General features: G+C 48.3%; 9 protein-coding genes across 9 annotated transcripts; 5 read left to right on the forward strand and 4 right to left on the reverse strand.

Moving 5' to 3' along the window:
- Positions 1-152: 152 nt before the first annotated feature.
- EDB82DRAFT_235176 (concanavalin A-like lectin/glucanase domain-containing protein) lies at positions 153-2056 on the forward strand. Its single transcript, XM_025727263.2, has 4 exons — positions 153-508; positions 578-601; positions 675-745; positions 818-2056. Exons 1-4 carry the CDS (start codon positions 413-415, stop codon positions 1602-1604), a joined length of 978 nt encoding a protein of 325 aa, XP_025581747.1. The 5' UTR covers positions 153-412; the 3' UTR covers positions 1605-2056.
- Positions 2057-4431: 2375 nt separating this feature from the next.
- Positions 4432-6696, forward strand: EDB82DRAFT_235220 (kinase-like domain-containing protein). The gene is made up of 4 exons (XM_025727264.2): positions 4432-5696; positions 5749-6002; positions 6058-6435; positions 6485-6696. The coding sequence occupies exons 1-4, from the start codon at positions 4608-4610 to the stop codon at positions 6510-6512; spliced, it is 1749 nt and encodes a 582-aa protein (XP_025581748.1). The 5' UTR covers positions 4432-4607; the 3' UTR covers positions 6513-6696.
- Positions 6697-7480: 784 nt separating this feature from the next.
- EDB82DRAFT_235215 (uncharacterized protein) lies at positions 7481-9975 on the forward strand. Its single transcript, XM_025727265.2, has 7 exons — positions 7481-7999; positions 8083-8154; positions 8208-8272; positions 8330-8511; positions 8569-9206; positions 9254-9443; positions 9498-9975. The coding sequence occupies exons 1-7, from the start codon at positions 7913-7915 to the stop codon at positions 9740-9742; spliced, it is 1479 nt and encodes a 492-aa protein (XP_025581749.1). The 5' UTR covers positions 7481-7912; the 3' UTR covers positions 9743-9975.
- On the reverse strand, positions 9892-12434 carry EDB82DRAFT_567862 (LMBR1-like membrane protein-domain-containing protein). Its single transcript, XM_025727266.2, has 2 exons — positions 12050-12434; positions 9892-11993 (listed from the first exon to the last, which is right to left on the reverse strand). The coding sequence occupies exons 1-2, from the start codon at positions 12358-12360 to the stop codon at positions 10208-10210; spliced, it is 2097 nt and encodes a 698-aa protein (XP_025581750.2). The 5' UTR covers positions 12361-12434; the 3' UTR covers positions 9892-10207.
- A 125-nt stretch (positions 12435-12559) lies between these two features.
- On the forward strand, positions 12560-14440 carry EDB82DRAFT_505901 (histone acetyltransferase type B catalytic subunit). The gene is made up of 3 exons (XM_025727268.2): positions 12560-12797; positions 12859-13140; positions 13190-14440. The coding sequence occupies exons 1-3, from the start codon at positions 12779-12781 to the stop codon at positions 14323-14325; spliced, it is 1437 nt and encodes a 478-aa protein (XP_025581751.1). The 5' UTR covers positions 12560-12778; the 3' UTR covers positions 14326-14440.
- Positions 14441-14492: 52 nt separating this feature from the next.
- Positions 14493-15940, reverse strand: EDB82DRAFT_235371 (pyrroline-5-carboxylate reductase dimerization-domain-containing protein). The gene is made up of 2 exons (XM_025727269.2): positions 15734-15940; positions 14493-15591 (listed from the first exon to the last, which is right to left on the reverse strand). Exons 1-2 carry the CDS (start codon positions 15807-15809, stop codon positions 14660-14662), a joined length of 1008 nt encoding a protein of 335 aa, XP_025581752.1. The 5' UTR covers positions 15810-15940; the 3' UTR covers positions 14493-14659.
- Positions 15941-16841, reverse strand: EDB82DRAFT_235370 (uncharacterized protein). Its single transcript, XM_065607280.1, has 2 exons — positions 16432-16841; positions 15941-16363 (listed from the first exon to the last, which is right to left on the reverse strand). Exons 1-2 carry the CDS (start codon positions 16564-16566, stop codon positions 16073-16075), a joined length of 426 nt encoding a protein of 141 aa, XP_065463932.1. The 5' UTR covers positions 16567-16841; the 3' UTR covers positions 15941-16072.
- EDB82DRAFT_235361 (CTD kinase subunit gamma CTK3-domain-containing protein) lies at positions 16727-18248 on the forward strand. The gene is made up of 3 exons (XM_025727270.2): positions 16727-17275; positions 17326-17502; positions 17571-18248. Exons 1-3 carry the CDS (start codon positions 17117-17119, stop codon positions 18003-18005), a joined length of 771 nt encoding a protein of 256 aa, XP_025581753.1. The 5' UTR covers positions 16727-17116; the 3' UTR covers positions 18006-18248.
- A 208-nt stretch (positions 18249-18456) lies between these two features.
- EDB82DRAFT_477432 (mitochondrial 54S ribosomal protein bL12m) lies at positions 18457-19086 on the reverse strand (the record flags this gene model as incomplete). The annotated part of the gene is made up of 2 exons (XM_025727271.1): positions 18457-18780; positions 18868-19086. 2 exons carry the CDS (start codon positions 19084-19086, stop codon positions 18457-18459), a joined length of 543 nt encoding a protein of 180 aa, XP_025581754.1.
- Between the last annotated feature and the right edge of the window lie 223 nt (positions 19087-19309).

The following is a 19309-nucleotide window of genomic DNA, read 5'->3' on the forward strand; positions in this document are numbered from 1 at the left end:
TATTTCGTCTCTTATGCTAACAGCAGCCAACTTTTCTGATACCTGATGTTGGTGCATGTGAATCGTGGCTGCTATTTGTGGCTTTTAAAAAGTCCAAAGAGATCGAAGGGTCAAATGACAGGGGTCGTCCCCGTTAGTACCTTGCAGTGGGGAGCATCCTCACCTAAAATCGTTTGGCTCAGAGGAAGAGGACACTTGTGCTAGCTCCTGACCCGACCTACATACAGTATCGAACAGAACACTCCCTATCTTACCCACAGCGTGACGGCGACTTTGACAGCGACCACTGTGGTCAATTTCTCTACTCCTACCTATACCAACACCTGATCGTACTACAACGGTCAAAAACAGTGTGCGCCCAATCCAGCCAGTTTTATAATTGGCCTCTCTCGAGACCAGATATAGCTTCATCATGCGGCTGTCCTCACTATCAGCGGCGCTCCTCGGTGCGTTCGCATGGACTACCAGCGCTGCCGAGTTCGATGACGAGAACATCAGGAGTATCTCGGTATGCTCTCTATCCTCTGTTGGTTAACATGTAGAGCTCCTTTGCTAACTAACCTTCTTTGCCATGTAGCTCAGGACACATTCCTTGACCCAGGTTAGTTGCGCCGCATGCACGCAAGCATAGAATTCAAGGATCGGCAGATTGGTTAACCTTCGTCCTCAAACAGCCCTACCTCGACTCGGATATGCAAAGCCGCTGGTACGACTTTGGCGGAGATACCATTATTCGAACCGACTCGTACGCTCCCCCCCCCCCGATTCTCTGATAACAATATGACAATACTTGGAACATTGGGTTGACTTGTTACAGGTACATCCGACTTACTTCTGATCGTCCTTCGCAGTCGGGATGGATGTACTCGCGAGTACCCCTCACTGCGACAAACTGGCAGGTTGAGGTTGAGTTCAAGATTTCGGGCAAGAACCAACTCTACGGTGACGGTTTTGCTATGTGGATTACCCGCCAGCGCGCGCAGCAGGGAGCTGTTTTTGGCGGACCCGACAACTTCGAGGGCCTCGGAATCTTCATCGATACCTACAAGAACAACCGCCCCGGTGTCGTTTTCCCTTATGTTATGGCCATGTACGGTGATGGAAAGACCTCTTACGACAAGTCCAATGACGGAAAGCACACCGAGCTTGCTGGCTGCTCTGCGCGCGGTATCCGACATGCAAGCATCCCCACCAAGATGCGCCTTACCTACTTCCAGGACAAGCAGCTCAAGCTGGAGCTCCAGTACAAGGTTGAGGATGAGTGGCAGACATGTTTCGATCTTGAGGAGCCTCCGGCTGTTCCCAACATCGCCTACGTCGGTTTCACTGCCGAGACGGGCGAGCTCAGCGACAACCACGATATTATCTCCGTTGCCGCCAAGAACTTGTACACTCAGCCTGGCACCGGTGGTAACACTGGCAGCAAGTCCTCCAGCAGCAAGAGCAAGTCACGCAAGGGCAGTAGCAAGACTACAAGCGGTCAGAAGCAAGGCAGCAGCTGGACATGGTTCTTCACCAAGATCATCCTGTTCATCATCGTTGTCGGTGGCGCGTACGTGGGCTACACAGCCTACCGATCCAAGGCCAAGTCGCACAGGTTCTAAGCCGATAGAAATGAATTGTATCGAACAGACCAGTGGTGAGGAAAAGGGAGAGATGGGACTGGGTTGATGAGGTCCACACGAGTCTCTGCTCAGAGGACAAGGTCTGGGTTTCCTTGGATCTTTTACATATAGGAGGGAGGCTGATGGGAAGGACACAAGCCGGTGAAGCATTGTGAGTACCTTTGACGAAAAATCAATCTATTTTTTTGTTGTGTTACGAAAATCGTGTGGTGATGATCAGATTATCTATGTTGAGACCCTTGCGTGGTGACAACTAATGGTAACGTTCGAAGAGGATATCTACGTACCTAAGTATGTAGACAGATGTCGGTTTGGGTCTTGGTTTCCGCCCTAAGCGGCTCGAACCAACCGCTAGGACAGTTTCTCCAAGCAAATGTAGATGCCGGCGCAATATTCATTGCGCTATCGTTGTTACGTCTTCGATCGAATGTCTCCGGAAACGGTCAACTTTAGGGTAGGACCACTTCAAAAGTGCTGGTCGTGTTTCATTTTGCCTAGACGGATATTTCATTAGGTATGTGGTTGGAGATCTAAGAAGTCCGTAAAACAGTTTTGATTCACTCTCCTTGTGTTTTTATAGTATGGAAAAATAGATGTGCTTCCGGTGAGTGCATACAGTTAGGTTTTGACTTCACTCTCAGAAGACCCTGGCCTCAGATTGTTAGAAAAGCTACGGCTTGAGAGTAAGTTACCTTATTATGCTCTTTCACACTGATGTAAGCAAAGCCACCTTGATACAAAGCTAAGTATAACATTCCATTGCAATCAGGTACAAGAGACAACTCATCATTACACGTTCCAGCGAACGCACGCGCTAACCCTGAGCCGGGATTGGAATTGAGTTGTACTTGCAGGAGGAGGCTTTCTCGAGTTGGCGTTGGACTAGTTGATCGCTGTGTCTTTTTGTCCAGGGAAGGCACGGTATATCTTTAGTTCAGTGTTCATATACGATAGGTAGCAAGTGAATGATGGTGGAAGCTCCCGTCATTTCATGACTTCCAACCCCGCCATGAGATAGAACCCACTTTTACCTGCGGTAGCTAAGTTGCTAAGCCAAGCCAAGCCAATGGCTCCGAGGCAACATGCAATGATGCTCAGATAGGTACGAATACATACGACAAACCTGTAGACGAAGGCAAGTAGCTTTCCTGATGTCAGCTTTTGGCATGCTCTCATGTACTTGTGTCTTGCTCCCATTCATTTCAAATTCCAACCCAGTGCAATATTTGTTGTACAGGGCGCCAACCCTCTCTTTCTCTCTCTTTTGACTTTTCATCGTCATTCATCAAGATCATGTTGTTTTGATCAATATCGTCAATCCCCACCTCTTACTGAGAATTGTTTATCTTGTCTCTAAAACCTATCGTCGTCGTCACCACACTGCGCGCCAACTTAAGTCTGCTTACTACTTACCTTGCGGGTTGGACTGTCGTCACTCGTCGACTACTTATCCATCCGATCATCCGTACGCTCACTGCCTGTCTGTAGTTGACTGACTACCGACACTTGGTGTTCCCACTTGTATCTAAGCTCCCTTCCTAAATAACGACATCATCGCATCGCATCGTATCGCATCATTTTGTTACTCTCAAATCGACCCGACCCGTCTCGTTCATCATCGTTACAGTACTGAACTTATACAGTAGACCGTATATCCACCAATTGCTTCGCCTCGACGCCTCTTTCTCCGTCTTTCCATCACAGTTTGAACGGACACAAAGAACCGCAAGCGAGAAAACCTGCGACATCATTTGGCACCTAAATTACCTAGTGTGCAGTCGATGATCATAAAAGAGGGGCAGCTGTTGTTTTGGCCGAAGCTCCAGCTACACTACATCATCACCATAGCGTGGTAAACCTTGTATTGTTTGCTTGGTTTAGAAAGTATTCTGTACTGTTCGTTCAGAGTTCACTACCTCGCATTGCATTGCACAACGGTTTACCGTCGCTAACAAGCTCAATTCGCCTCGCCTAGAAGTTAAGACAGATTCACTTTACTTTTTACGTTGGTCTTTATTTGAAACGGCAGACCTTTTTGAAAGTATCATTGAGGGTTGCCGGGCCACCTTTCCAGCCACCACAAGCCAGGTATAGAGCATCAGCTCGACCTATCCTATCCAATTGCCGGACTCTGTGGAATGCGCCAAGCGTTTGAATCCTTTGTCCACACCGGCAACAAGACAAAAAAAAACATAATCAAGCCCTGCTTCTGAATTCCCACTTACAGCCATTGTCTTGGTTATCCTTTATTTCCTCTTCCGTCCTCTTCTGACTTGTTCTCCTGCTGGCTGCTGTATCCTAGCTGAGCTAAAAAGTCTCTGTTGCTGTTGAGTTACACCTGAAGCTCAGAAGCTGAGAGTAAGAGTGAGAGTGAGTGTGAGTGTGAGAGCTTCCCCACAGAACAAAACAGCCCAGACTCAAACTGGACAGACAGCACGTCAGAATCCAGCCCTTCCCCACTATTACGTTGTTGTGCCTGGACTTGAAAGAGACGGAGAGCTCCAGTTGCAAGGTCAGGATAACTAGGCTGGGTTAGGTTGCACCCAGGCCAGGCGAGCTCACTGACCTCTTGTTGGCACCTGAGACCATAGACGGCTTGAATTCTTTCAACTAACAAACTTGACTCCATCTGTTTTGGCCTATCTATCCTGATCTGTCCTGTCCTGAATTGATCTCAATTCTATCCAGGGAAGAGCAACAACAGCAACAACAAACCTCAGCAATCTGGAAACTTGGAACTGGCCGAATACTTCACACATAGATCCCACTTCCAACTCAGCCCTCCACCTGGCCTCAACTGGAAAACCGTGCGATCGATCTGCAGCGAGTGCTTCCTCATCTTCGGGTCCATTCTACCGTAACCACCAACAGCACGCACCAGTACCTGCCTACCTACACTACACTACACTAAACTCCCCGCTTCTCTTGCAATCAATTGCTTCCCCCCCCCCTCTCTTTCTTTCGTCACACTATTACTACCCTATGCCTTCACTGGGGTTTCTCAAGAAAAAGCGGACCAGAGAGGGCAACTCTGACCCTTCGGCCTCAAGTCCAACTAGTCCAGTCACTCCTACCACGTCCAGGTCCAAGTCCATCTCCAAAGCTTTTCACCTGCCTCGAAACAACAGACATTCCACCTCGGCACCGACTGCCCAGCCAGTCAACACCCAGCAACAATCGCAGCAACAGCAACATCAGGAAGGCGCCGCGTCCCAATCCAATCAGTCTCCTGCGCAAAACCAACAAACGGCAGGTGCCCCCGACGGCCAGCAACAGCAGCAGCAAGACCACGATATGGATACAATCAAGCTCCATAAGCCCGAGTACGGGACGAATTCCATGAGCTCACACGATCATCAAAACCTTCCAAGCATCAATAACCTTATCAACCAGCCCCAGCAGCAAAATGTTCAGGGTAATTCCTATAACAACGGCCAGACCAATCCGCAATTTTTAGCCGCTACGATAGATAATCACCGACCACAAACCGTCAGTCCTGGAACTGATCCCGCAATCCTCCAGCAGCAACAGCAGCAGGCTATGCCACAGCCTCCACAGCAACAACAACCTTCTGACAACCAGCAATCTCAACAACAGTACCAACAACAGCAGCAACCGCAGGCGCAGCAGCAACCTCAACAGCAGTCCCAGCAGTTTCAACAACAGCAACACCAGGAACAGAACCAGAACGAGGTACAACAGCAGCCACAACAACAGCCCCGTCAGCCTGGTCACCAGTATACTAATTCCGTCATGCGCGTCACGAAAGGCAAGTACTCGCTAGGTGACTTCGATATCTTGAGGACGCTTGGAACTGGTAGCTTCGGCCGTGTCCATCTAGTCCAATCGAAGCACAACCAGCGTTTCTATGCTGTCAAGGTGCTCAAAAAGGCACAGGTGGTCAAGATGAAGCAGGTCGAGCATACCAATGACGAACGACGCATGCTGGCTGATGTCAAGCACCCGTTCCTTATCACCCTCTGGGGTACCTTCCAGGACTCAAAGAACCTTTACATGGTGATGGACTTTGTTGAAGGTGGCGAACTGTTTTCGCTTCTGAGGAAGTCTGGTGTAAGTTTCGAGTCCGTTTTTAACAAAAAGTCAATTGACTAAAACGTTGCAGCGCTTCCCCAACCCTGTAGCAAAATTCTATGCGGCAGAGGTCACTTTAGCCTTGGAGTACCTCCATTCCAAGAACATCATCTACCGTGATCTCAAGCCAGAAAACCTGCTCCTTGATCGACATGGCCACCTGAAGATTACAGATTTCGGCTTTGCGAAGCGTGTGCCTGACAAGACTTGGACCCTGTGCGGCACACCCGATTACCTAGCCCCCGAAGTGGTCTCTAACAAGGGTTACAACAAATCTGTGGATTGGTAAGTCATGGTACATATCAACTGGAGGTGTATGCTGACAGGATGGGCGCATTAGGTGGTCATTGGGTATTCTGATATACGAAATGCTTTGCGGTTACACGCCATTCTGGGACAGTGGATCTCCAATGAAGATCTACGAAAACATTCTCAAGGGCAAGGTCAAATATCCCGCATACGTTAACACAGACGCCCAGAATCTCTTGGAGCGCCTGATCACGGCCGACTTGACGAAGAGATTGGGTAACTTGTACGGAGGTCCTGCAGATGTGAAGAACCACCCTTGGTTTGCCGAAGTAACCTGGGACCGACTAGCCAGGAAGGACATAGATGCTCCGTATACGCCACCGGTCAAAGCAGGTGCTGGTGATGCCAGCCAGTTCGATCGTTACCCTGAAGACCCTGAAAAGTACGGAATGGTCGGAGGAACAGATGAGTAAGTGATAAGTATCGAGAAGCGACGAACGAGGCTAACCCATATGCAGGTATGGACACATGTTCACAGAATTTTAAGGGCATCCTTGACGGAGGAAAGATCGATGCTTTTGTATGATTAGGATGAGGTCAACCTCACTTGATGCGAACAACCGTGGGTGGGGCGCCGATGATGGGGAAATGATGGGCACGCTTTTGTTCTTGACATGAAAGGTACTGGTGGTTCATTTTTGCGAGCAATTGTGGGCTTGGATTGTAGGAAAAGATGAGCTGTTGGAGAACAACTCAGCTCGAAAGAGCGCTGATGGGCTTACGGAAGGAGGCTTGGATATTCCTTTATACAAGTAAGGTTACAGAAACAACCTTATACTAGTAGGGTTACAGACACAGCTTCATCGAGTACGCCTGTATCCTTTTGCGACCTACCTATGAATACGCAGCTTATATGTGGAGATTGATGAAGCTCAACTTGACGAGCACTGACTTGAAAACAAGGACTTGTTTATCCGTTGGCGATTCCTCTGTAGTCTGCCAAAATGGAGAGCAGAAAACCTTGCAGTGTTATGAATTATTTGGGTTTCGTGCGAAGAATGGTTATGATGATGACATTTGATCAAGTTGAGCTTCATCTTCCTTTGCTCTGATTGAATGTTGGACCTTAGCAAGTGCCTTTCCCCACTTGACCCGTGAACGGGTTCCTCTTTTAGCGGCACGCGCGGAGGCTAAATAGAAACGGTACGGGCTGGTCTTGATTGAGGCTGGGGTTACACTTTATTATTGCAGTAGAGTCTTGGACGGCCACCATGTGGGATAGGAGGAAGCGGCCGCTCTTTCCGCTATATTTTCAATTCAATTAGTAGAGTTACGGCAAAAGACCAGATTGCAGCGAGAGAAAGGTATAGAGAAAAAGGTCATTGCGGGCTGTAAGTTCCTTCCATTTCCAAATGATGAAAAGTCACGAGGTTGGGAGCATATAATGCTTGTCGTTGTTGAGCGACCTAGGTATCCGTACCTTTCAATGTAGTAGGTACTTTACTTAAGCAGGGGAATTGGGATTTTATCGGTCTCAGAATTGTTCAATGTCACTCTGAAATGTCACTCTGACATTTAATTCAGCCTCATCAAATATCTGGATCCCTACCCTGCTTCGATGTGCAATTGTACCTTCCCATAAGCACTAACCTGCTACCCAGGTAGTAGTCAGCAAACTCACCGACTTCTGTTCCTTTTCCTCTTCCTTGTCCCGTCTCGCTGGAATACGATCCTGTACCTCGAACTAGATCTATTCCTCTTAAAGCTTACCTGTAGCCAAGCTTTGACTAGCGAGCTGCAAGACGCAACACAGGCATTGAAACCGGAGGTGGCTTTTTTTCAGGACGCGCCTGCAATTTCATTCATACATTCAATCAAACAATCACTTCGCATACAGAAACTTATCCACAGCACGTTAAACATCTGTTCTATATCGCACTTTCGTAATGGAAGATTATTTGTTTCGGCATTATGTCGATCAATGTCGTGTCGTTAAAGAAGAGACAAGCTACGTCGAGATTTTCAATTACTCGGTAAGTCAGCTTCTGCATAAGCGTCTGCATCTAAGAAATCACTCTCGACAAAAGACGAATTAATTTGCTAACGTGCCCATTAGGATCCCTTTTACAACGTCTGCGAAGAACATCCTTTACCAGATGACGAGTTTCATAACTTTGTGAATCAAACCGTTAGTACACCACTACTCTGATATCTTATCCAGAACTCGATTGACAAGGACAGGGTGCCTTCGCACCACCAGAGAATCTAAAGCCTGATACCAAGCTGCTCAGCGGTGTCCGCTTGATGTGAGCTATGAAGACACTGAAACTTTAGTATAAGAACCAACTAACACTATCGCCAAGAGTCCAAAAGAATGCCAAGCATCCCGATACGTTTCTCCCAAAGGTCATCTCACTACCTTCGGAGAAATATGGATCCATGGTTCGTGCTATGAATCTGCCACATCGAGGTATCGAAACGAATTCTGTTGTTGGCCCTTTCTTCTGGTGCGCCCATGATCAGGATGATGATGACCCTCATCTGCGTAAGTTGGCTGCTGGACTTGTCTACCGAGCTCAAATTCGCTCACACTCTCTCACAGAAATCATCCACAGGAAATCAGATGTCCTTAAAAAGGGTAGGACCAGAGGTTGGGAGATGCTACTCTCTCATTCCTTCAAGACCGGTATCACTACTGGCTTCATCAAGGGAACTCCCAGCTCAGAGATTGAAAAGTCTTTGGACCACCTCAAGGCATGCGCTGGCCAAGTTGGACACCCAATTCTTCTCCCTCTCATAATCCTTACGTACGACCTATCTCCTGAAAATGATGAGAAACAGCGTAAAGCTCGTCATTGGCTCCGCCGCCTTGAAAACGCCGTCAGCCTGCGCAACGAGGTCGAGGAGCAGGAACAGTATTTCCAAAATGGCTTCATCGACATCGACGGCCTGAGTCGTGATCTTGTTGAGTGCCATGGAAACGTCATGTGGAAGCGTCCCCAGGCATATGAAGCACTTGTCAAAGAGATGGAGAAGGCCATGGAGACCTTTCGGTTCGTGTGGATTACGCTATGTCCCGACGCCGAGAAACAATCCGAGGCTGAACGAAAGCATCGTAAAGAGGTTGAGAAACTGCATCGAAGCATGGTGTCTCGATTGGACTTTTACAAGGTCAAACTAAAGGGCCTGGAGAACTACATTCACATCACTCTGGAGAGACTCAAAGTTCAGCGCGAAGCAGTAAGAATTCCATGCAGACATCGCGAAGCACTGCTAACATATCATAGCTGTATAACATCATGTCACAGCGTGAGGCAAGACTGAACCTCGAGATTGCAGGAGAGCAGAGGCGAATAGCCCATGCTAGCAAGCGGGACAGTACGGCTATGAAGACGTTATCCCTCATGGGTGCTCTGTTCCTACCAGGGACCTATCTTGCTTCTGTCTTTAGCATGACATTCTTTGACTTTGCAGCTGGTTTGTGATAACCATCTGTTTTTAAAGTGCCTCTGAACTGATATGGCCCTCTAGATGCCGACCCTGTCATTTCTGTTGAACTCTGGGTCTACTTCGCCATAACTATCCCCGTCACCGCCATAATTGTCTTTTGCTGGATGTTTATCGACAAGCGCCGACAGGAACAGCACAAGAAAGACGATGCAGACCTTGAAAAGAATATCGACAAGATGGAGAAGGAGATCATGTTTGCGCTTCGCAAGCGAACGATGAGCAAGGCTAATACTTGGAACACGGTCAGCCCGCCCCCAAAACCATGAGGTTTGCCAGGATACGAAACTTGATTGAACGACTTCTTGCACACTTCTATGAGGAATGATTCTTGGCTACAAGGCAAGATTATGACTAACGAATACATTTTGATGCCATGTATTATGATGTATATGAGTCGGATTTAATGAATAGAGCTTGTTCTAAATAAAATAAATATATCTGCACTATATATAAGTATAATACATGAAAATCTAAACGTCTTGCCACTTTACTACCTAGTGTTTGCCGAAAAGCCATCTAAACAGCTGCCACCAGGTTTCCAATGTCAACTTTCCCCATGGAAAGCAATATTGACGTAGCTGCATTAAAATTATACTAACCAAACCCTCAAACTCCATCATGGTCTATCCGTGCCGATAGCAAAACGTGAGGCGTTATTCAAACAAAACTGTGCTTTCCCCCCCCCCCCAAAAAAAAAAGACCATGCGCCGTCATGTGTGGAAATCGTATTGTTAGATGCGAATTTGACCATCGCCAGAACCACCAAACCACCTGCGGAAATCAGGCCCAGAGCTAGATGACCCAGCACCCGCATCGCTGTCATCACCGCCCATCCATTTTGGCTTTTTGATGTCATTGAACCACTTGGGAGCCTCGATGCCATCCATGGTGTTCTTCATGCGGTGGCCGATAATTGCAAAAAGATTGTCATCTTCTGGTTCTTCGTCGTTCCAATTTGGACCATAGCGATGTTCTGGGCCACGACGGGCGCTCGTCGTTGAAGGTCGAGCGGGCGACCGAGCCGGTGAAGAGGCCGCACCGCGAGCTGAAGGTATCGACAGAACGGGCGCCGATCTGCCACCAGTTGTTGCAGCTCCGCCTATCCTAGAAAGAGCATCCTCCCTACGATGGAAGAGTGTGCTTCCACCGAGTTCACGAGAGATGAGGTCTCTACCTTCACGCCAAGATCCAGTGCCATAAGTAATTCCGTTCTCCTCCTCGTCGTCAATGACATCCATGCCAACGAAAATTCGCTTGACCCTGCCATAGATGCCAAATAGGGTAGCAAAAACAGGGAATAGAACGACGACAGGGAAGAGATCGTCAAACCAATGACCCAGTGGTGTAAAGTCGATTAGTTGGCCAAGGAAATGGTAGAATACTGTCTTTTTGTAGACCTGGCTTGACAAGAAGGTGATGAAATTGTAAGAAATAGGGATGGTGAGTTTAGCCACTTGCATGGCATACCAGAAAGCCGATTCATGGGCTGTATTGCGACGAACAAGCGCTCGGCCGCGCCAGACTTTGACTTCTGTCATTGAAATCAAGGCAGCTGAACACATGTAGCAAATCCATAAGGACGAGATAGCCTGGCCGGCGAAACCAACTTCAGGCTTATCACCAACCCAGTGGTGCACCACTGTTAATCTGATGACCGACAGCTTGGGGAACGCAACCTTAACGACCTCAGACCAAACAATACAAGCGGATGCTGCCGCCAAGAACAGGCCAAGAAGAACTTGGGCATAAGGCAAAATCTGGTAATAATAAAGATATCGTGTGTATGGCGTCAAGATGACCGTCCTTTCCCAAAACGTTGCATGGGGTGATACATCGCCAAAGTCGAGTTTTTTCGATGCTGCAGAATCCAGAATTGCTTGCGTTTCGGTCGCTTCTTGAACGAGGTCGCTCCAGGCGTTGACATATCGCGATCGAGCGTGTTTCGCGCGCACGTACTTCCTAGTGAGATCGGCAAGGTATTTTTCAGTGATGACATGGGGAATAATGGTGGTGTCGGAGCCTCCGCTGAATCGTGTGCTTCGCGGTTGAGATTCGGGAATGTTTGCTATTTCCTGCAGTTCTTCAATCCAGTCCCTGTACACGTTTGCACTTCCTGTCTTGCGTCGTCCAAGTTCCGTGACCTGTACCTCAATATCCTCAAGTTTGGCGATCGAATCCTCCATCTCCTCGTAAACCTTGGGCGCCTTGCTTTGGAGTCTTCGGAGTCGTCCGCTGATGCTTGCGCCACGCATAAGGCGCCTCGGTATCGATACCAAACCGTGACCCATCAGATAAATGGCGAGTATCAATCCCCAGCAGTAGGCAAGTGCCATGATCGTGCCCTTGATAGCTTCGACTTTGAAACCAAACTTAATAAAAAAGTAGACGAGGCCGATAGATGAGAAACCTAAAACAATGGCGTGAAACTGCGCATTACTGCGGACTGAGTACATGAATTTGTCGTATGGTTCTCTGTATCCTGAGTCGGAGTATTCGGCTAGTATTGGGAGTATAAACCTGGGATCACTCGTCAGAATGACACGCCATACAAACCATTGAGTAAGTCATCATACCAAGTCAAAGCAAATGTCAACCAATACGAAATGCGCCATGAAACCAATATGACTCGCTCAGGAAGCCATATCCCTCTTGTAGCTTCATCTCCAGTGACAGCGCTCGAGGCAAGATCGATCGGGACAAGAATAACGACTATTGTTGGCAGCCAGAGAGCGAAGAAGATGGGGATGAGATAAAATGCTGGTGTTGTTCGTAGAGGGAGGTAGTATCGTAGAATGAGGAGAACGACGAGGGAGATGACGACAAGAACGATGCATGAAAACACCGCTGAGCCAACCGGCGACGAACTGCTTGTTATGTGTAACATTTTTGGGAGACGAAGCGCATGGCGCACAAATTTGTAAGGATAAGAATTAAAGTGAAGCCTAGAGTGAGTTCACTAAATGATAGTTTAACATGTACTAATGCGACAGACATGGGCACGGGCCGTTCGGATTTGGCCTTGAGGGTACGTACCTTGCTCTCCCCATCTTGCGTCATCCACTGTCTGTACCTGAAAGTTGGCCCTATAGATACGCCTTAATTGAAACGCGTGCAGCCCAGACGCGCTGCTGCACAGGCGCGTTTTTGTAGTGGACGACGCTCAACCTAGCAACGCAACGGCAAACTTCCATCGCAAGTTGCCTACTAACCCAGTATTCTTCTTTATACCCTGTTACGCCGAACAACATCCTACTTGGTTACTGTGGTTATCACCATAAATTATTTTAAAGGCGAAAGAAGAAATGGAAGACGTCACGCCATGTAAGTCTGGTCTTTGTCGCAATTTACAATACTAGGTATTCTGTATTGACATTTCCCCAAGGGCTGTCTGACGCCAACGAGGCCATTCAGATCAACCTTCTGTCTCCCTCTGACTCTGGTCTCCAACATATTGCTACCTTTAATCCTCGACACACCTACTCGATTTTCGGCGATGAAGAGAAGATTTTTGGTTACAAGGACCTCAAGGTCAACCTTCGATATCGCGCCAACGACATGCGACCGCACCTGAAGATTTCATACAGCAAGAAATCTGGCACAATCAACGAACTTGAACCCACAGATGTTGCAGCTATCCTTGACGAGGGTAACCATCTCCCTAAAAGTGTGTAACCCGTATTACGTCTGGAACAAGAAATGCTGACTGCATCCAGTTGCTTTTGCTAAAGCCAGCGATTTCGAGGAAAGCTCCAAGCAACTGGGCAACGATTGGACACCACCAGGAACGCTTCACACAACCTTGGATAGCCCAGAGGGCCAGTACGAAATCTGGCGCGGAAACCTTGCCGACCCCGCCGTCAAGCAGCTCAACAACCGTTTACAAATATTCGTACCTCTTTTCATTGAGGGGGGTACCTATATTGGCCAAGACCCTGAGGAGGACTCGACCGAGCTCGACCTTTCCGATGCCGACCGCTGGACCTTCTTCGGCCTCTACCAGAAGCGCAAGGTGGGAGACAAGACCGCCTATGTGTTTGTAGGTTACTCGACTATCTATCGCTTCTACTACTTCCAACCTCCCACCCCACCAGCATCACCACGAATTGACGAGTGGGAATTGCCCGACGGCAACATGGACCTCGGCGAACTTCCTTGCCGAACGAGACTATCTCAATTCGTTATCCTACCTCCTTTCCAGGGCAAGGGCAATGGTGCGCGACTCTACAAGACCATTTTCGAGCACTACCACAAAATCCCACAAACTTACGAGTTCACTGTGGAGGACCCCAACGAGGCATTTGACGATTTGCGAGACATATGTGATCTGCAATTTCTTCGAAAAATGCCGGAGTTTAACAATTTGCGAGTTGACACCGATATTGCCATCCCTAAGAAGGGAGCCCTCCCAAAGCTGATTATGGGCTTCTCGCTGCTTGAAGAGATTCGTCTCCGGGCTAAAATCGCTCCTCGCCAATTTGGACGAGTTCTCGAGATGCATTTGATGTCTCAGCTCCCCCTATCAGTACGACCAACCATGGCGATTGATGAAGACAAACCAGCTGCGACAAAAGCCGACCGGCACCAAGCCAAAGTATGGAGCTTGATCGTGAAGCAACGACTGTACCGTCACAACAAGGACCTCCTTTCTCAAATTGAACCTGCTGAGCGTGTAGAGAAGCTCGATGATACCCTGCATGGTGTTGGGCTGGAGTATGCACGTATTTTGGCTGCTGTCGATCGTTCAGACAAGCACGAGGGCCAGACGACAGCTAACAGCAAACGAAAGCTGGATACGGAGGAGAGTGTTGAAGATTCGAGCAGCAAGAAGGCTCGAGTGGAAGATGCCTAAACATCAATGTTTTCATTCATGTGCGAGCTACCGAAGTAAAGAAACGGGTCTAGTTAGGCGTTAGGAAACGTACCAAACAGGAAAAACTGTATGTTCACTCTGTATAAAATCAAACCATTGCACCATCTATATCCCTATCTACCTATGCCATGCGATGCTATGTAAACAAACTGTCTGAACAGAGGTAAAGCCATACTTGACAAGCCGTTAGAAGGCTTCCCGACTGTTGTTTAATACAATGTAGAAATAGATACCGGTAGATCCACCCCAAGGCCCTGAACCAAACTTCAGTTTGGTCCTGGGAAGTCTCAACCACGTCTTGATTATGATCGCCTTATTCATAGTTGAACCTTGTTCCATTTACACCCTCGGCTCCCTTGCCAATCTGTCCAGCAACAACAGCGGCTTCACGCACAGCTCTTGAGACAGTACCTCGGACTTTGCCCTCCTCAAGGACCAAGACGCCGCCAATAGTGCAGCCTCCGGATGTGCAGACCTTCTCCCGAAGAAGGGCAGGGTGCTCGCCGTGTTGGACGAGACCAGCAGTACCTCTCATAGATTGTGTGGCCATGCGCTGAGCATCCGCGCGGGGGATACCCATGGCGACGGCACCATCAATAGCGGCCTCCAGGACGAGAGCAAAGAAGGCAGGGCCTGAAGCGCACAGGGCTGTTGATGCGTCCATGTGTCGGGTTGGCAGGTAGACGACATCGCCAATACGCTTGAAAATCCAGGTGACAAGGCTCTCAGTGGCGTGGTCGAGAGGAGAGTTGGGAGATGCGATGACGGTCATGGATTCACGGATAACAGCAGCGGTGTTGCACATGGCACGGACAATGCGGCATCGGCCATCTTCCTCGGGATCCTTGCAGGGCACAGCGCCATGAAGCGCGATCTCAATATCCTCAACGGTGATACCAGCACAGACACTGATGAGGAGCTTGCCGTGAAGAGCCTTTGAAATACCAGGCTCAGTGAGAATCTCCTTGACCATCCACGGCTTGCATGCAAGGATGACGACCTCAGACTGCTGAACAGCACCAAGGTTGTCGTTGTGGACAACCTTGAGAATAGAAGAGTGCTCCCAAAGGGCACCCTTGACGCGCTTAGCACCAACAGGAGTGGCTACGCTGGCAATAAAACGTGAGGGAAGTCGGTTAGGCACCTCATCGCCGGGCGTTGAAGTCAAGGTCTGGAGAGGCTTGGGTCCTTGCATCTCTGCGAGAGAGTTCAAAATACCGCTGAGAATGGCAACGCCCATGGTACCTGTTCGATTCTCAGCAAGTGAACATGGTGGTTCTGGCCATATTCAATGATCTCAAAACCATGCTGGGGCTTATACCCATGTCTGGGTGTATGCTGCGCAGCCATGGTATTTGTCTCATGGTGAATGGATCTTTCTACTTACCACAGCCAAGAACAGCCATGGTGAGGTCTGTACTTCCATTTGAGCCGTAAGGCGTGAGAGCCATTGAGTTGGGCATGATGCTTTCTGTGTCTAAAACTGAACGAATAATCAAAAGTTATTTGTGTATGAGAAGAAGAAAATCTAGAGGCAGAGGACCGACTGACTCGTGTCAAATGTCAGAGGCGAATATAGGTAGATCGGAATGGGGAAAGGTGGGAGCAAAATTGAAAGAATACAAAAAGCTGGGGAAACGGGGGGAGAGACTCGATTTATACAAAAGGATTCCACATTTATTTGTTTTAGTATTGTCAGGTTGACAGCGCGAGTCCTTGTTTACTGCTACATAATGTAGCTCAAGAGTACAGTGAAGCTACCTCTCAAATGGTAGAAAAATGCCGGGTAGTAGGTAACGTAAAGTGCCTTTGCTGCCCAATGCGCGACCTGCCCCGTATCCAAAACAGGAAAACGAAGCAAAGACGGAACGATAAGGGGTAAATAAGTAGCTGTATGAATTCTATGCAGAAATCGATACCTTTCAATGGGGTGCCATTCACTAAGAGAAGAGGCGAAGCAAACTGAAGACACCCAAAGTCTCATCATCATGCTAGGAAATGAGTAAAAAACAACCAACTAGATATCATGGGTACATATTTAGCATCCCTTCCGGCTTATTCCAGGTCAACCAGCCTTATACGTACAGTACAGTAGAGTAGTAATCTTCCGAGCCCAAAGTGGCCTCTTCGCTCAGATTGTACAACTAAGTGTAAGTGACCCCTGGCGATCTGAGGTAATTCGCGAATAACGGGTGAAGCCCCTGACATGCCCATGCCCATCCATAACCCATGTGTGGCTTCAACGTTGCTTCAGCGAAGACGCACACACACACTTGATAAGTTTTCACCGGGAACCTTTTGTGGTTAGAGCAATGTGATACATCTTCGGCTAGTCCGACCTGTATGTATTTTTTCACCAGTGACGGAAATTCAGCTGAAGAGGAAAAGCAAATATTAAAGTGAGGCATGAAAGAGAAATTGAAGATGCAGGTTAGGAGGTGAGACTGGTTTATTCCCGGTCGGTCTCAAATTCTCTCACCGCGTATGAGCACCGCCACAGCCATAGCCATTGTGGCACTATAGGCAATTGTTTCCTTGCTGATCCACTAACAAACAACCTTACCCAGCCCCAGTACATCTCTCATCTCAACTATCACCACTAATCATCTTGGTTGGATCTATTTTATACGAGAGTCTTGTGCCTTGTTACCCCGAGAAAGTTCTTGAAGTCGTTCAGAGGTTCCGAACTTCCGGAATCTGTCACCCCAGACTTTTGTTTTGTCTTTCACTACTGATCATTCTTGCCAGTTGAGATCAATACTCATTCACTATGGCCGATCCTTTCGAAGTGCGCATGCGCTTCACCTCTCAGCTTCAGCATCTCAATGCATCCGTAGCATCTGCACAAAAGGCCGCACAATATGCTCTCAGATATAGGGATATGGACGAGGACTTACACTCATGTATCCTGGAACAATTAGAAAGAGTGGTAGGTCTATCGAGTCTCAGTGTAAACCCATCACTGACCTAAACCAACAGAATAACATGAACATACGGGCCAACATCATGTACTTCATTGAGCATTTCCTCGACATGGCACAGCGCGATGGACATCCAGACTATATTCGGATGATGCAACGGGACATTATTCGTGTTGTTGATGCTGTCGCTCCCGATGATGGATCTGGTGCTGCCAACGTCAGAGTAGTTCGAAAGGTCAGCTGAGCCTAGCACCATGCAATTCTCTGACTCGACTTAGAACGTTCGGCTCACATTTACTATAGGTTTTGCAAGGGCTTCAAGGCAAAGGGTACCTGGAGTCGCAAGCAGTCATTCAGATTGAGGATGTTATAAAGGAACGCGAGACAAATGCAGCAGACTTCGCCTCACCAAACGGAGATGTGGAGATGACAGATATCCCACCTTCTCAAACCATCCCTAAGCCAGGCCGACGGGGCGCATCAAATCAACTTGACAAGCGACAAATAGAGCAGAGAATCGAAGAGGACCGGGAACGTCACAAGCGTGAGCGCGAAAGTATATGGGCCATTCCCAAGACTGAAAATGCGGAAATGAATCGGCTATGGGAAGAGACTAGCGATTTTGGAGAAGACGACGACCGCCTGATCACTGAAGAGCAAAGGGATTTTCAAACGGAGATGGAGATGCAGTCTGGCTGCCAGCACAACCACGGGGCAAAGAATGGCAACAATTACTAGGAACGGGCCCAACGACAAAGGAAAAGGAATCACTTTACAAGAGAATAAAAATGGAATGGGGACGCTGCCTGGCTGCCATCATCCGGAGAACGAAACGAATGGGAACAGTCGTTGGACGTTCAACATATCTTTCCCGGGTTGGTCTTGGAACGGCGTTCGTAATTGGGGGAACTGAAAACAAAGCATTGATACCCGTCATTTTAATGACTGCCTAGGGTAGTGACATTTCAACGTTTCATTATAAGTTCGAAGTAGTAGTGATTGTAACTTGTCAGAGCGACAATGATTACTTCATGTTCGATGTGATATCATGATTAGAAAGAACTCACCGATGAGTCTTGTCCAAGGTTGCGTATTGTTAGATACTAGTACATATGTTTTTATACATGCAATCCAGCCATCTATCGTGCCAAGTCGCTAGTCGTCATGTCCCATAGATCGATCATCCATCTTACTCCATAACCACGGTGGCGCCCAACTCCTTCATGGTGTTGATGATCTTCTCAGCATCTTCCTTGGGAACGTTCTCCTTCATCATCTTGGGTGCGCTTTCGACGAACTTCTTGCTGTCCACCAAGCTCAGGCCGAGCATGTTTTTGATCTCCTTGATGACCTTGGCCTTGGAGGGGGCATCGAATCCTTGAAGCTTGAGGGTGAAGAGGGTCTTCTCGGCGGCGGCAGGAGCAGCCTCCTCAGCCTCCTCAACGGCAGCGGGGGCAGCGGCAGGAGCAGCAGCAAAGCCGCCTATGGGCATATCGGGAATGTTGAGCTTGCTCTGTTCAAGGCGTCATGTTAGCGACTACGATCCAAATAACCCCGCCAATGTCCAATTAATGTTTATTTCAGCACCAGCACTACTAACCTTGAGGCTGGAAACAAGGTCGGCAGTCTCCAGAAGAGTAAGCTGGCTAATCTGATCGACAATGGTTGCGATCTTGGGGTTGACGGGAGCAGCTTCGGATGAGTTCCATCTCCTCGATGTGGCCGGGATGCGGACAAGCTGTGCGGGTGCTCGGGCAGCGCCAGCGGATCGGAGCTGGCGAGCACAGCTCTGGGCGGCGTACCGACAAGACATGGCCATTGTTTTGGTTGAACTGGTGAATGCTCAATTCGAGAGAGTCGTCGCGTGCGGGCGTCTGAGGGAACGTCTTGAAGTTTTTCGAGTATCAATGTTCTGGCGGGCTAGCGGCATGATCACGTGTATAAATGGGGCCATCACTTATGTCCAACGACCGTCTTTGCTTTGCAATTGTAACTTCAAGATACAAGTAAATAGGACTTGAAAATAATATTTGTTTTGGAAT

The sequence above is a fragment of the Fusarium venenatum genome, assembly GCF_020744135.1.
Source record: "Fusarium venenatum strain MPI-CAGE-CH-0201 chromosome Unknown EDB82scaffold_3, whole genome shotgun sequence".
Taxonomy (NCBI): Eukaryota; Fungi; Ascomycota; class Sordariomycetes; order Hypocreales; family Nectriaceae; genus Fusarium; species Fusarium venenatum.

Excerpts from the sequence above, each read along its gene's own strand:
- EDB82DRAFT_235371 (XM_025727269.2), bottom strand. The coding sequence starts at position 15,809 with ATGCCCAACTCAATGGCTCTCACGCCTTACGGCTCAAATGGAAGTACA. Across the intron at positions 15,592-15,733 it reads CATGGCTGTTCTTGGCTGTG|GTACCATGGGCGTTGCCATT; the intron begins GTAAGTAGAAAG and ends AGAATCGAACAG.
- EDB82DRAFT_235176 (XM_025727263.2), top strand. The coding sequence starts at position 413 with ATGCGGCTGTCCTCACTATCAGCGGCGCTCCTCGGTGCGTTCGCATGG. Across the intron at positions 509-577 it reads AGAACATCAGGAGTATCTCG|CTCAGGACACATTCCTTGAC; the intron begins GTATGCTCTCTA and ends TTTGCCATGTAG. Across the intron at positions 602-674 it reads GGACACATTCCTTGACCCAG|CCCTACCTCGACTCGGATAT; the intron begins GTTAGTTGCGCC and ends GTCCTCAAACAG.
- EDB82DRAFT_235370 (XM_065607280.1), bottom strand. The coding sequence starts at position 16,566 with ATGGGCATGGGCATGTCAGGGGCTTCACCCGTTATTCGCGAATTACCT. Across the intron at positions 16,364-16,431 it reads GATTACTACTCTACTGTACT|TTGGTTGTTTTTTACTCATT; the intron begins GTACGTATAAGG and ends CATGATATCTAG.
- EDB82DRAFT_235215 (XM_025727265.2), top strand. The coding sequence starts at position 7,913 with ATGGAAGATTATTTGTTTCGGCATTATGTCGATCAATGTCGTGTCGTT. Across the intron at positions 8,512-8,568 it reads TGATGATGACCCTCATCTGC|AAATCATCCACAGGAAATCA; the intron begins GTAAGTTGGCTG and ends ACTCTCTCACAG. Across the intron at positions 9,444-9,497 it reads ATTCTTTGACTTTGCAGCTG|ATGCCGACCCTGTCATTTCT; the intron begins GTTTGTGATAAC and ends ATGGCCCTCTAG.
- EDB82DRAFT_505901 (XM_025727268.2), top strand. Across the intron at positions 13,141-13,189 it reads GGGTAACCATCTCCCTAAAA|TTGCTTTTGCTAAAGCCAGC; the intron begins GTGTGTAACCCG and ends GACTGCATCCAG.
- EDB82DRAFT_235220 (XM_025727264.2), top strand. The coding sequence starts at position 4,608 with ATGCCTTCACTGGGGTTTCTCAAGAAAAAGCGGACCAGAGAGGGCAAC. Across the intron at positions 6,003-6,057 it reads TACAACAAATCTGTGGATTG|GTGGTCATTGGGTATTCTGA; the intron begins GTAAGTCATGGT and ends TGGGCGCATTAG. Across the intron at positions 6,436-6,484 it reads ATGGTCGGAGGAACAGATGA|GTATGGACACATGTTCACAG; the intron begins GTAAGTGATAAG and ends ACCCATATGCAG.
- EDB82DRAFT_567862 (XM_025727266.2), bottom strand. The coding sequence starts at position 12,360 with ATGTTACACATAACAAGCAGTTCGTCGCCGGTTGGCTCAGCGGTGTTT. Across the intron at positions 11,994-12,049 it reads TTGACATTTGCTTTGACTTG|GTTTATACTCCCAATACTAG; the intron begins GTATGATGACTT and ends GAGTGATCCCAG.
- EDB82DRAFT_235361 (XM_025727270.2), top strand. The coding sequence starts at position 17,117 with ATGGCCGATCCTTTCGAAGTGCGCATGCGCTTCACCTCTCAGCTTCAG. Across the intron at positions 17,276-17,325 it reads TGGAACAATTAGAAAGAGTG|AATAACATGAACATACGGGC; the intron begins GTAGGTCTATCG and ends CTAAACCAACAG. Across the intron at positions 17,503-17,570 it reads ACGTCAGAGTAGTTCGAAAG|GTTTTGCAAGGGCTTCAAGG; the intron begins GTCAGCTGAGCC and ends CATTTACTATAG.